Source organism: Odontesthes bonariensis, chromosome 24 (genome assembly GCF_027942865.1).
Source record: "Odontesthes bonariensis isolate fOdoBon6 chromosome 24, fOdoBon6.hap1, whole genome shotgun sequence".
Lineage (NCBI taxonomy): Eukaryota > Metazoa > Chordata > Actinopteri > Atheriniformes > Atherinopsidae > Odontesthes > Odontesthes bonariensis.
The window spans coordinates 28660937-28674714 of NC_134529.1; the positions used below are offsets into that span (position 1 = coordinate 28660937).

General features: G+C 45.9%; 1 protein-coding gene across 1 annotated transcript; it reads left to right on the plus strand.

Moving 5' to 3' along the window:
- Positions 1–792: 792 nt before the first annotated feature.
- Positions 793–12572, plus strand: ufl1 (UFM1-specific ligase 1). The gene is made up of 19 exons (XM_075459012.1): positions 793–1000; positions 1137–1282; positions 1465–1493; positions 1647–1744; positions 2959–3073; positions 3201–3331; positions 4070–4128; positions 4226–4372; positions 5538–5713; positions 5815–5994; positions 6093–6219; positions 6836–6961; positions 7196–7316; positions 7396–7562; positions 7835–7965; positions 9740–9820; positions 10829–10914; positions 11002–11182; positions 12108–12572. The coding sequence occupies exons 1-19, from the start codon at positions 924–926 to the stop codon at positions 12315–12317; spliced, it is 2388 nt and encodes a 795-aa protein (XP_075315127.1). The 5' UTR covers positions 793–923; the 3' UTR covers positions 12318–12572.
- The last annotated feature ends 1206 nt before the right edge of the window (positions 12573–13778 follow it).

The following is a 13778-nucleotide window of genomic DNA, read 5'->3' on the forward strand; positions in this document are numbered from 1 at the left end:
GTTGGTTACCTACAACATCTGGCCAAGCCACTTTATCTGTGTTCAATCTATCTATATTACTTCTAGACTTTTCTTTATCAGGTTAAACAGAGTATATAGACACATGGTGTGGGGCAGGGGCGAGGCTAGGGTATTTTAAGTGGTGCCAAAGCACCACCGTGAGATAGCTCGGCACCCCCTGGCTCAGCACATTTTTAAAATATTATATTATGCAAAAAACTTGCTCTGCCCCTGCGCAATACTTTGGTGCAACTGGCCAATCTGGCAACCTTGTGTGTCTGGCAACTCTGCTTCAAAACGAGGCTTGTGACCAGTCCACTTATCAACTACATCTCTTCTGATTGGTTGGCACATTCACACGACTGCTTGCCGCTAGAGTTGTCTACGGCTTGGCATTTTGTTCTGGTCGTAAGCTAGCTGCTCCACACATAGAATTCTACATTTCCCAAAATAAATGTTGAGTTATCTTCAATATTTGTCACAGGCTCTCTGTTATCCCTGTCAAGCCACAGTCTTTTGAAATGAAGAGGTCAAAATTGAATGTTGTGGGGGAAAACACTACTCAAAGCAAAACTAATACGGCTCCAAAATTTATAAATGTACTAGTTTGCCTCAATTAGTGAGAAATAATGTGCCTCTGAGCACTGGGGGCTGGGCACCCCTAAAGACCAGATCCTAAAATCGCCCCTGTGGGGCCCTGTGATGGACCCTGAATTTGGTGTCGCAGTCAAAGGGGAACGCATTTTATCGCGCGGAAGGAAGTTTGGGCCTCCTGGCTCTCCGTGTGACGTCATTGTATGTTGACGTGTGATTTGTCTTCAGTCTCGTTAGCCAGCCAGCAGTTAGCTTATACTTTTCAAAGTAGGTGGTCGCAGAAAAAGCTGACAGCTCGCTTTTCTTTGCGAACACGTTAAGTTGTAATAATGGCGGCAGACTGGGAGGAAATCCGTCGGCTCGCCGCTGATTTCCAGAGAGCTCAGTTTGCAGACACTGTGCAGAGGTAAGCAGCTGTTAGCAGCCGTTAGCAGCCGAGCTAAGTTAGCAGTCTGCTCTGTCAAAGTTGGGCTGTTTGTGCTGAATTGTGTTCTCTGTTTTAACTGGTCGCTTATACGCCACTGCTGCAAACTTCTCCACAGGCTGTCGGAGAGGAATTGCATTGAAATAATAACCAAACTGGTTCAGGACAAGAAGCTGGATGTGGTGCACACACTTGATGGAAAGGAATACATCACCCCGGCTCAAATCAGCAGGGAAATCCGAGATGAACTCTATGTCCATGGAGGTCAGTCTAACTGAGTGTTTTAAAGAAGTTTTTAAGTGTTTTAAAGAGGCTAAACAATGTGTCAAAAGGTAAGAATGAAAGTTCAGCTAGTTTCTATGGAGAGAATGAACTTTTCTAACATCTTACAAAATGGACGTGACCGTGAATAAATGCTAATAAATGCATGTTCTTCTACTTTAAAGGCAGAATCAACATCGTGGACCTTCAGCAGGTGTGTATGGCAGCTGGAGCTTTTGCTCTGTGTGTTCCATGTGTGCTCTGTCTCATGCTAACAGGAAGGCATCCTCAGCTGGTTTTTAATGTGGAATGATCTCAGTTAAACGTCTGAATATGAATAATGATGCAATGCTGTTCTTTCTTTCAGATCATCAATGTTGACTGGGTTCATGTTGAGAACAGAGCCAGCGACATTGCAAAGTCTGATAAAGGTGTGCAGCTTGTTCTGGGACAGCTGATCGATGTGTGAGTTTCAGAATTTCTACTCGCAGCAACGTCTGCCTTTAGAATTTCAGCCCAGACTCTTCGTGCTAATTCAAACTTCCGAACAGCAAGTTTTACTATTAAAAGTAGGCTTTGGTCAGTTGATGGGATGGGATTATTGAAGCATGTCATACACCCTTCTGCAGTATCTTCACCTGGAAGAAGCAACACAATTCAACCAGAAGTGCCAGCATTGAATCTTTAAGGATTTCTTTTGGGTTCAGACTTGTCCGTACCTAAAAAAAACATACATGTGATAAATATAAGGAGATCAAGATGAAATGTCGCCACTCAAAATGATTGGTGGAACTGACAGCTGGAGGGGTGTCAGTCCACCTCCTTGTCACGGCCGATGTGCCCTTGAGCAAGGCACCGTACCCCAATGCTCCCCGGGCGCTGTGAACGGCCGCCCACCGCTCCAGTGTATGGCATCTGATCTTAAATTAAAGGCCTTCGCTCCAGTTGTTACGAACACTGCAAACGTGGACTCGGGTAATAAAAGAACTGACTTTCAGGTTGCTGCTCCATCTTTGCTCCAACCCTCACCTGTGGGCACAGATCTGGGTAGAGACTCAAAGAATGAGGTCGTGGATACAAGCGGCTAAAATGAGTTTCCTTCAGAGGGGGTGGGGCTTAGAGATAGGGGGAGGAGCTCCACAATCCGGAGGGAGGAGCTCCATCATCCGGCGCTCGCTCGCAGTCGAGCCGCTGCTCCTCCAAATGGAAAGGAGTCAGCTGAGGTGGTTCATCTGGTCGCCTACTTTTGGAGGTTTCTTTGGGGCACGTCCAACTGGGAGGAGGCGCCGGGGCAGACCCAGAACATGCTGGAGGGATTATATGTCCCTTCTGGCCTGGGAACGCCTCGGGGTGCCCCAGGAGGAGCTGGAGAGGGTTGCTGAGGAGAGCCTCCACGACTGACCTCAGATAAGAGGAGGACGGCGGATGGATGGAAGTTTTCTGCTGGACATGTTTCATGTAGGAGACATGTCCAGCAGAAGGTGTCTGCCCTGGGGTTTAAAAATAAATGTGAAATCTGATTTGACGTCAGTCTCATTTTACCATAGAAGAAGAGTACTCACAGTCAGCTATTATTTGTGGTATAACTAACATATTACGTTTTAACTTGGCCTTAATGAGAAATCTGAAAGGATCCAAAGGAGACGTTAAACTTGTTGCTCATCCTATGTGCTCTGCAGCACCTACCTGGACCGTTTAGCTGAGGAGGTTAACGACAAGCTGCAGGAGGCGGGTCTGATCAGTATTGCAGAACTGTGTAAAAGCTACGACCTCCCTGGAGACTTCTTAACCGAGGTGAGTCCCTCCTCTGGACGATTGATTCCACTTCACGTCTCAGGCTCTAAACCTCATTGGACGTGTTCAAGCTTGCTGACTTAACCATTAAGAAATAGTGTCAAGTGTGTTTGCTCGTGTGTTTCAGGAGTTATCCAAACGCCTCCAAAAGCTTATCCAGGGGGAGATGGACCAGTACAATAGGGGTATCATATTCACCTCTGCGTTTGTGGCCCGTCACAAAGCCAGGATACGGGGGCTTTTCAGTGCAATCACAAGGTAAACCCTGCAAAGCTGTGCTGAACACGTGAATCATGTAAGGAATCTTCTCTTCAGCACAAACCAATCTGAGGAGTTGTGCAAACCTGTCATACCAGCCGCTCAGTTAAAGGGATAGTTCGCCTCTTTTGACATGAAGCTGTTTGACATCCCATATTAGCAATATTATTTATTAAATCTGACTTACCCCCTGCTGCGTCCTGTGAGCAGAGTTCCAGCCTCGTTTTGGGATTGATGAAGGTAGTCCGGCTAGTTGGCTGGGGCCACAAAAATAAAGCGTCTTGCTTCTCAAAACAGTATGCGTTCAAAAGAGTAATACATTTGCATCACAAAATGGTTCTCCAGGAAAAAGTCAGACCTCACAATCGCTTGGCCCTATTTTCTCTCCCCTCGTATCACTGCCTGCTGCCGCCTGCCGACAGCCGCGCCTGTTAGCAGGGGGACTGCTCGGTCTGCGCTTCGGTCTGCACGGTCTACACAGCAGCAATTAGCATCCGAAGTGCAACCAACAGTGTAACATCGCCTTCTGTGGGCTGCAGGAGTCAGATGTCAGGCCTGGAACACTCCCCCCCCCCACTGAAGAGTGGGCTTGGCTTTCATTTTTTAAACATCTGACTTCACATCCAAAGAGGCTTTTAGTTGTGCTGGTCACCATGTCTAACTAACATCAGTTCCCTTTCTTTATGGGAGTACTCGTGCCTCGTTGTGATTTCCCTGTTTTTTCCCTCTGTTCTGCAGACCAACACCTGTCAGCAGCATGATCGGAACCTTTGGCTTTCAGGAACACCTTCTGTATTGTAAGAGGACTTGTCGTTGTAGTTTGTTTTGTTTTCCCACAGGTGGATAACACATGTTCCACCTTATTGTGATGGAATATGTTTTTCTTGTTGCCAGCTGTCTTGGAAGAGTTGGTGAACACTGGACGCCTAAAAGGAAGTGTGGTTGGCGGCCGGCAGGACAAAGCGGTGTATATCCCCGATATCTACGCCAAAACACAGAACGCCTGGGTGGACTCCTTCCTCCAGCAAAACGGGTATTTAGGTAGGCTTTGTCAGGTTCTCTCCACCTTGCATGGGATACCCGAAAGCTTTGATCACTAAAGGAAAGGATTGGGCACTGATGTGTGTGTTCCTTCACCTGACTGCACTAACAGCTTTTATATCCTGCTGATATGAAGGAGAACAGTTTGAGAGGTTAACTGAAGGCAAACAGAACTGGGAATTTGGGTATCGTACATAATTAACAGAATCCTTCAAATTTAGCAGTTAAAATGTGGGAAGCACCCACAAACATTTACAGTGATATCACATAACTAGAAAATTTCTGAAGAAATTTTGATGGGTGCCAATCTACTGCCCGCCTTATCAACAAACCCTTTAGTTCAGTTGAAGTTGAGAGTCTCCTGTCACATATAAACTTTGAATGAGGTCTCTGTGATGTCGTATGGCTGAGTTATGAGGCTTCCAAAATAGGGCAGTTTTTGGAATTTTGGGGCTCGTTAAGTGCTTTTCAATCGATTTTCCCATTGAACAACACAGGGTGGGGGGTGCGTGGCCGTGCAGGAAGAATTCCCAGGAATGCACCCAGGACCTCTGTTCTGGAACATCTGTTCTGCTCACTCTCCTCATCTGTACGAGACGACGAGCTCCTGCTGATATTTCAGCATCTCTCTCAGACATGAACTCAAAAGGCAAAGGTGTCGTTATGCCCGGACATCCAGAACTGCAGTCCCATACTAAGCAGGCTGCATTTTACTTTCTTGGTATCTTTAGCCACATGGCAGCAGTATGCTGCTCACTACCTGCCGCCACAGGTCGTCTTTGCCAGGCACAAACTTGTGTTGTGCACGTCGGGCTGGTAACTGCTGGTACTGAGCAGGTCAGCTGTGTGAATATGAGGCTGAGAAACAGTTGTGTCATGTTGATGGAGCTGCAGATGAGACGTGGGAGCTGCCCACAGAAAGTAGAACACACTGATGTGAGGACGGAAAGCATCGATAAATGATGGCCCTGATGTAATGCTCTGTCAGTCTGGAATAAAAAAATAAAAAAGGAGTCAGCTGAGTAAAGGTTGCTTTGGAAGTGCTTTTACAAACGTTGTCAGCCTCTGTGGCTACATCCTCTTTCCTTGCTTCTTCTGATTCTGCAGGACACGCCCCCAGCTTGTTGTGCGTATCAGAGGAACTGATTTCATCTTCTTTCTGCAGAGTTTGATGCGTTGGTGAGACTCGGGATCCCCGACCCTTCCAGCTACATTAAGAAGCGCTTTAAGGCCAACAAGCTGCTGTTCCTCAGGGCGGCCTGTGTGGGTCAGGCTCTGGTGGACCAGGTGGAGGCTTCTGTGGAGGAAGCTGTGAGCTCCGCTACATGGACTGACCTCCAGGTCAGTACAATAACTGCTCTGCATATAAAGAGGATCACGCTGGAGAAGTTCAGTTTGATCATGAATGCGTTTCTTATCAGCTTTCAACCCATTTGTTTCAGCCAATTCTGCCCAGCTGCCTGTCGATGGAGGACATGGGGATGCTGATCAATCAGGCCATGAGGAACACTAACATCCAGTCCTCTGCCAGAGTGCTGGGAGGCACAGTTGTTGTCAGTGAGAAGTTCATCAGTAACTGCCTCTCTCTGTTTGATGAGGCCATGCAGCAGAAAGCTCAGAAGGTACAGCTTCCAATGTTGCACTTCTCCATCAGAAAGTCATCACGTGATGTACGTTAGAACCAAACACATTTCCAGCCTTTTTCTAATGTGTTTATCAGGAGGTCAAGAACAATCCAGTCTTCCTTATTACTGAAGAGGATCTGAAGCAAGCATCCATTCTGACGGAGAGCTCAGCACCTTCGAAAAAGGAGAAGAGAGAAGCGGAGCGCAGGAAGAAGGCCTCAGGTGTGTTGAGTCGCTGCTTCCTCAGCTAACACACACCAGCTGTCCGACCTGGCACACACCGACTCTCTGCTTCCCCAGAACAGCTCCCCTTCATCACCACATCTCAGAGCTGGATTTTTTTTTTTTAAATATATATTTATTGGTTGTTCATGTTAATATAACAACATCCAACAATTTAATAATCCAAAACATATGGCAGTAAAGAAAATAATAATTAAATGATTAAAAAAGATGCAATAAACTGCAGTAATTAGTCAGCAAATTACTGTGCAATGAATATGAAATAATGAACATAATAAAAATAAATAAGTAAATAATCACATATATGAATAATAATAGTAACAATAATAAATAAAAAAAGTTAGAGCTGGATATTTACACCCCAACAGTTTCCAGTTTCTCTAACAACAGCTTGTATTTTAAACCTCTTTAAAGTGATGAAGGAGGAGCAGGAAGTGATGGAGGGCCTGTGTGTTTTAGATTATTCCAAACGAACGTCTGAGTTGTAGCTGGTGTTCTCAGCAGCACAGTGGCCCTGGGTGTGCATCCCGCTGTGCTGTGCTGTATTTGTGTTTTCCTTGGAGCAGATGTCACCGGTTGCCTGTGTGTCCCACAGAGGGCAGCGGCAGCGTGAAAGCAGCAGGAGGAGGAGGCAACGCCAGAGAGATCCGCATCCGCAAAACCAAGAAGAAGGGGAGGAGGGAGGAGGACAGTGATGAAGAAACTGGATCTTCACAGCAAAGTACACTGATGGCCATAAAGCCATTTTATCTTCACAGGGACATAGTGTGTGTTTGTGTGTGTGTGTGAGCGCAGTAAACCTGCTCAGTGAGGCTCCTTACTGATACATGAGAGTAATGGCTGGTTGGTAGGGAACCTCTCCTCTGGGTCGTTAAGCTTTTTTTTCTTTACAGAAGACAAAGGTAACTGCAGTATCCCAGTGAGACTAATTAGCTTGTGTTTTACCTTTGCCAAGATCGCAGTAAACAGATTGAAGCCCCCTTTATGGTCCAGGAGGAGATCGTCACCGTTTTAGAGGAGCGAGTGAGCGACTGCCCGGAAGAAATCCTCTCTGAGCTGGCAGAGCATTTAGTAAGGTAACGCAAAGTTAGTTTTCTGTGCTGACATTTTTCCAAAGAAAACTTCCAGCAATCAGTCCTGTCAACGTGTCTGCAGACCGCTGAGTAAAAGCTACCAGGAGGTGCTGCGGACAGTGTTCATGTCTTCCAGCAGCTCATCATCCGGGACCAACAAGAAGAAGAGCATGAAGGACCTCCAGGAGGAGATCTCCAGTCTGTACAACAACGTGCGGCTGTTTGAGAAAGGCACCAAGTTCTTCTCTGGTAAATCCTTCTCCATCCGCTCCTCTGCTAAAGGCTCTCAGCTTCCCACCACAGGTGGGCTCTGGTGTTGTTGGGTTAGGGTCCGACTTTTTAATTGGCACGTTCAGACGCCACATCGCTGCTCATCCTGTACTTACAGATTTACAACACTTGTTCCCATACTTGGACCACCCAGTGATCCTTAGCAAAAATGATTGTGTGTTCAGAAAAAGCTGTGTGAACAGAATGGGCGTCAGGTCCAGACCTTTGATGGATGCTGTCTGTCTGTGCAGATGAAACCCAGGTCAGCATCACCAAGCACATCCTGAAGACGGTGTGCACCGACGTCACCAACATCCTGGTCAACTTCCTGGCTGCTGACCTGATGATGTCGGTGGAACATCCCAGCACCATCACCAATGAGGTCTTTCTGTGTCTCTTTGCAGTAGAATGAAAGGCTGAGGTCTCATTTACATCCTCCAGTCAGAAAATGTTGGAACATTAAGTGAATAATAACAGAATGTTGTGACTCTTCCTTTAACCTGTTAATATGCATCCTTTTTCTCCAAGCCTGCAGCACATTCCAGAAGCGTTTACCTCTCGGTAATGTTTCCTGCTCTTTTCCCAACACTTAAAGGGGAAGTTTTTTTTTTGTTTTTTTTTAAACGTGGACCTTATTTCTGGCATAAAATAAGACAGATAAATCCTTATTTAGAGGCTGTATCGTCTCTGCTCTGTTCTCTCCCGTTATATGGAGAAACATCTTCCGAAGGACGCCGACTTTCATCAAACTGTTATCGGTGAGTAGATGAACGTGTTTTATGCCAGAAATAAGGTCTAGGTTTAAAAAAGAAAAACCGAACTTCCCCTTTTAAAAGGAGATCTGGCGTTAAGGAAAGCAAGCGATGAAGTGTAGTTTTGTTCCCTTGTTCAGGTGTGGAACAGTAAATGGTTCTCATTGTATTCTCTCCATAGCCGCATTCGCACCGTAAGAACCTTTGGCAGTTCCTCTAACCTTTTCAGGAACGGGGCCGTTTTCTCCCGCATTCGCACATACAGGAACAAGGGACCACGGCCCTCAGTTCCTATAACCATTTCAGCTCCTTCTCCTCAGCTGGGTCTGTTCTGGGTTCTATAGGAACACATCTGACGGAGGTGTTTGGTGGTTGGTAGCTCCGCCCCTTGGTGGTTGGTAGCTCCGCCCCTTGGTGGTCGGTAGCTCCGCCCCTTGTCATGCTGTCAGGCTGAAATGTTTCCTCATACGACACGGACAAAACCTGCGCGTGTTTAATAAGTTAAACCTCCACGTGGTCTCCTTTGTCTGCGGCGCTCTGCTCTCCTTCCTTCATGAAACCAAGAAGTATGGCCTGCGCTACATCCTTCGTCTCCTGACTCTCTCTGTGAGCTCTTCCAGCCTCCATGTTAGACGCCCCATGTGATCGTCCATGATTAATATCACCATCATGCAGACCATGAACACGGTGGCCTCCCCGCTCTCCATGTTAGCTTCTTGGTGGTGTATTTTCTTCTCTCCTTACTTTTACCGGGTTTTGTTTTGTTGTTGAATGTGGCGCTAAAGTAACACGTCGCTGTCGCAGACGGCTGCGCCGCATCAGTCCCAACTCATGTGCGAATGCAGACTGAAACAGTTCCGCTGGGGAAGGGCAGCTATCAGAACGAAATTTCAGGTGGACCGTTCTTAGAACTGCTCTGTCCGAATGCAGCTCATGATTGTTGGGGGCCGGTCCGGTCTGCAGGCAGCCCACCTCCTGGACCCTCACAGCTGTCCAGCTTGCTCCTTTGGCTAATCTTTGCCCCTCAAAGCTTTAGTCTTAGGGATGCTGCTGTTGCACCAAATGGTGATTCAGTTAGTAGAAACAACATGTTATAGTATTTGTTGATTCATTTATTTCTCACCTCTTTACTCGCCCTAAGCTGCTTCAGCACCAACTTTTTGGGGAATGTGTTGAAGTGTGAAATACAGAATTGGATGTATATTAACAAATGAAATGAAGCCGACCGGACGAAAGCGAAGAATCTGTAGGTTCATACTGTGTGCAGCGAAATGAGTGTGTGAGAGCATTTTTGTTCCAGTTCGACTTCTTCTGGGCTATAGATCAAATGTATTTGACTGTGCCGTGTTTGACATGATGTGAGTGTGACCGGCTCATCTTGAATGTCTCTGATGTGCTCGTCAGGTCAGAGGGAAGATTTTGGGAAAGCTGTCAGAGGAGACCAAAGGGCCGCTGATGAAGCTGCACAACTGCCTGAACGGCAAAGTAAGTTTGGCTTTCTGTCAGCCACATCTTATTTCTGTAATAAGCACATGGAAATGCAACGCTGGGGTGTCAGCATAAACAACACACGGCTCTGCTTTCACTTTTAAATGAACTGATGAGGATCTGAGGCTGCTGCTGGCTAATCTTCCTGAAAGGGATCCATCTTCTGCCTGTGGTGCAGCAGCATGGACCAAAACACAGTGAAGCTGAGCTCCAGTCTTTCACACGGCTCTTAAATTTATAAGATAAAATAAACCAGGTTTGGTGTCTGATCTTATCCCTCTCCTTTTAACTGAAGAACATTGTTTATTCAGTGAAAGTTCCAGTCTTCAGGCGAGCAGGAAAAAAACAGAAAAGGGAGTCTGCTGATCATCACTAATCAAATAAATAGTTTTTCAAATCAAATCAAATTGAGTTATATAGCACATTTCATGTACAAAACAATTCAAAGTGCTTCACATAAAATAAAAGCATTGCAGCTGGGAGTGGAAGAAGCATTAAAATACATAAAAGAATATAAAGACAAACAAATAAAATTATTTCAATGAATTTAAAAACAAGCAACAGTCCAGATAAGTTTAAAGATAGTAGGCAGTTTGTTCCACTTGTTTGCAGCATAACAGCTAAATGCTGCTTCTCCATGTTTAGTCTGGACTCTGGACTGGACCAGCTGACCTGAGTCCTTGGATCTAAGAGCTCTGCTGGCTTTATATTCTCGGAACATATCACAGATGTATTTTGGGCCTAAACCGTTCTGGGATTTGTAAACCATCAGCAGGCTTTTAAAATCTATTCTGTGACTGACTGGAAGCCAGAGTAAAGATTTTAAAGCTGCTGTGTTTTTGGTGGCCCAAAGGTTCCTAAGGAAGCGTTTCATTTATCTTCTCAGTGTTATGTTTGGCTCAGTTTTCCTATCTAATTCTTTCTTTTTTAACCAGGTGTGGTTTGGCCCATTTTGGACACGGCTGAAGATCAGCGAACCTAAATCCCATTCACTGTTTTTTGCAGACTATTGAAGACTTTCTTTCAAACCTGGAGACGTGTGCTGAAGTGTGTGGCTTCATGCTGAAGAAAGGAGACAAGAAGAAGGAGAGGTACTGGAAGACCGTCAAACATTGAAGTCCATGTCAATGAGCAGGATGTTTTTGTAGTTTAAAGGCGTGTGAATGCGTGTCATCCAGACAGGCTCTGTTTCTGCACCGCCAAGCTCTCAGCGAGCAGCTGAAGGACACGGAGGACTCGGCGCTGGTCCTCCATCTGACCAGCGTGCTGCTGTTCCAGGCCACCACCCACTGCATGCTGCACGCCCCGGGCCGCTGCGTGCCTCAGATCATCGGCACGCTCACAGGACGCATACTTCCGGTACGGCACTGACCCACCATGCGCTCCTATTTGCCCTCAATGCTGCACTGAAGGGTAGAATGAAAACCCGGTCCTCACAGAGAGGGTGGAGCACTGATATCTGGAAGCCTTTTTTTTCCTGAGACATCTAGAATACAGCTCAACAGGATGCGAACATCAGGCGGCACACCTGGTTGGCTGTGTGTTATCTGTTAGAAGCAGAATGAAAAACATTGCTGGCAGTGAATGACATCGCACACAATTAACATAAAGTTCAGCATCTCAATAGAAGTATATTTCCATAAACTGGTTAAAATCTGTCCTAACAGACATGTATTTTATTTTTATTTTATTTTATTTTATTTCCCTTGTCCTGTCCAGCATTATGGCAGCAGAATTGTAATGTGAATACCGTTTATGCTAAACACATTTGCTATGCCAAGGGAAGCTTTATGAATGTAAAGCTCCCCTTGACGCCCATCAACTCCTCATTTTTATTTATTTATTTTTGTTACAATATTAAACATGATGTGATAATAGTGCCGAACCGGACCGGGGGACAGAGAGAGAGGGAGAGCAAAGAAGAGAAAAAAAGAACAGAAACATAAAAAACAATGAAAAATCCGACAACCAGCTGCTACACCTGTAAAAACAAAACTGAAGACGATTCACGGCTTTTGTGGGGAATCCAACCTTAGAAGCACCAGGAGCACCTGTAAGCAGACAAGCAGAGAACAAACACACAAACAAAAAAAACACAAGCAGCAGCAATCTCATATACTACACAGGTGACCTTAAACCACAGCACAACAACTGCTTAGTGAGCAGACATGTTGCCTGCAGCAAAGGCTTCATCTTGGTTTGTGTGAGCTGGTGTTCAGATGCAGCAGCTGCTGCCGGCCTCCGCCTGCTGCACGTTTAACTGCTGAATGTTTGGTTCTTCCAGGAGCAGCAGCAGCTGCTGTCTGCCTATCAGAACCTGGTGGTGAAGCAGCTGGTGAGCCAGAGTCAGGGCAGGAAGCAGCAGCAGCAGCAGGAGGAGGAGGACGAGGAGGACGAGGAGGCCAGGAGTGTGCGCTCCCAGCTGCTGGCCCTCACCCCGCAGGTGAAGGAGCTGGTGCTGTCCCAGAAGAAAGCCTCCGTCACTGAGGACTGAGCTGCCTAAAGAGAAGAGCAATGGATTTCAAATGTTCTGTTTCATGGTCTTATGTGTTCAAGTTATTACGCCAGCTGCTGCGAGGTCAGCAGGTAATCCTGCGTTCTTCTGATTTATTCATGCGAGTTTAATTTAAAGTCACTGAAGGAGAAATCCTGCATGGGATGCCCCTCCCTGTAAAACCCATTAACATGAAAGTCCTCAGTGAGGTTCTGATTTTCGTGCATTAATTAAACTCTTCTCTTTTGCTCATGAGCTCCGTTTATCCTCTACCACACACAACTGGTCTGGAAGCTTTCCCGTAACAGGAAAGCTCGCAGCCCAGCGCGCTCGCTCGCTTAAGTTCGGGGTCTCCTACTGTACATCTGATCTCCACCAACACAACATTATACTTTTAACTTCTGACAAAGTAAAAACAGAAGAATCTGAAGCCATCTCCACTGCATGTTTTAGCCTTGATGTGCAGGACATGCCTGTTTATAAGTTTCAGGGATTTCTTGGAAATACCAGGTAAAGTCATAGGTAGAGGAGATTAGTAGCTGCACAATGCAGACTGCAGTATTTTTACTGTAGAGGGAAACTCACTGAAGTAACGTCTGGTGCTCAGAGAACCTGAGCCACACCGCCCCATGTCCACCATTAACAAAGGAAGACGACAGATTCCACCCATCACTCATAAAAGGAAAGCAATTCAAGTCATTTTTATTTATATAGCGCCAAATACAACAAATGTCATCTCAAGGCACTTAGATAATAAAGTCCAATTCAAGCCAGTTGGAATTCAATTAATTGTAATCATAATTATTCATAAAATAATCCAATCCATTCATATAGAGCCAATTCAAAAACAATTTCCTAGCTAAGAAAACCAACAGATTGCACTGAAACTTTTTTTTTTTTTCGGTCCAATCTCCCGGCCTGAGCGTGCCTGAGGCGACTGTGGAGAGAAACGACTCCCTTTGAACAGGAAGAAACCTCTGGCAGAACCAGAACCAGGAAGGGTGGCCATCCGCCTCCACCAGCTGGGGTTTGAGAAGACAGAAAAGAGGGGACAACAAACACTGTAACACCATTCAAAGGATATCTGTTGGAACAGGGAAACACCAGTTAATGACCACAATAATGTCACATGTACATAATATCGTTGGAGAAAGCAGACAAACAAAAGGTGAAACGCCTCATGTTGGTTGATCCAGAGTGTGAGGGAGACATGGGCCCACTGTTCAAGAGATGCAGGGACTTTCTGAAAGATGCCAAACTAAAAGTTTCCCCTAAAAACTCAGAGTATGCCAGCAGATGAATGCTCTAACCCACGGTTGGGCTGTCAGGAATGATCAGCCAAGAAATGTGAAACTCGTTGACTCGCCTCCGTATACTTCTGTGAGAGAGAAGTTAAAGATGCCAGGATAATTTGGGCTTTTTGTCTCCCTCCAGCTGCACCTCATGAAATTGCATTAGAGC

What these genes read in the sequence shown, in the direction of transcription:
- ufl1 (XM_075459012.1), top strand. Translation starts at nt 924, where the DNA reads ATGGCGGCAGACTGGGAGGAAATCCGTCGGCTCGCCGCTGATTTCCAG. An exon ending in CTACATGGACTGACCTCCAG is followed by an intron (nt 5,714 to 5,814) that starts GTCAGTACAATA and finishes CATTTGTTTCAG; the next exon opens with CCAATTCTGCCCAGCTGCCT. An exon ending in AGGCACCAAGTTCTTCTCTG is followed by an intron (nt 7,563 to 7,834) that starts GTAAATCCTTCT and finishes CTGTCTGTGCAG; the next exon opens with ATGAAACCCAGGTCAGCATC.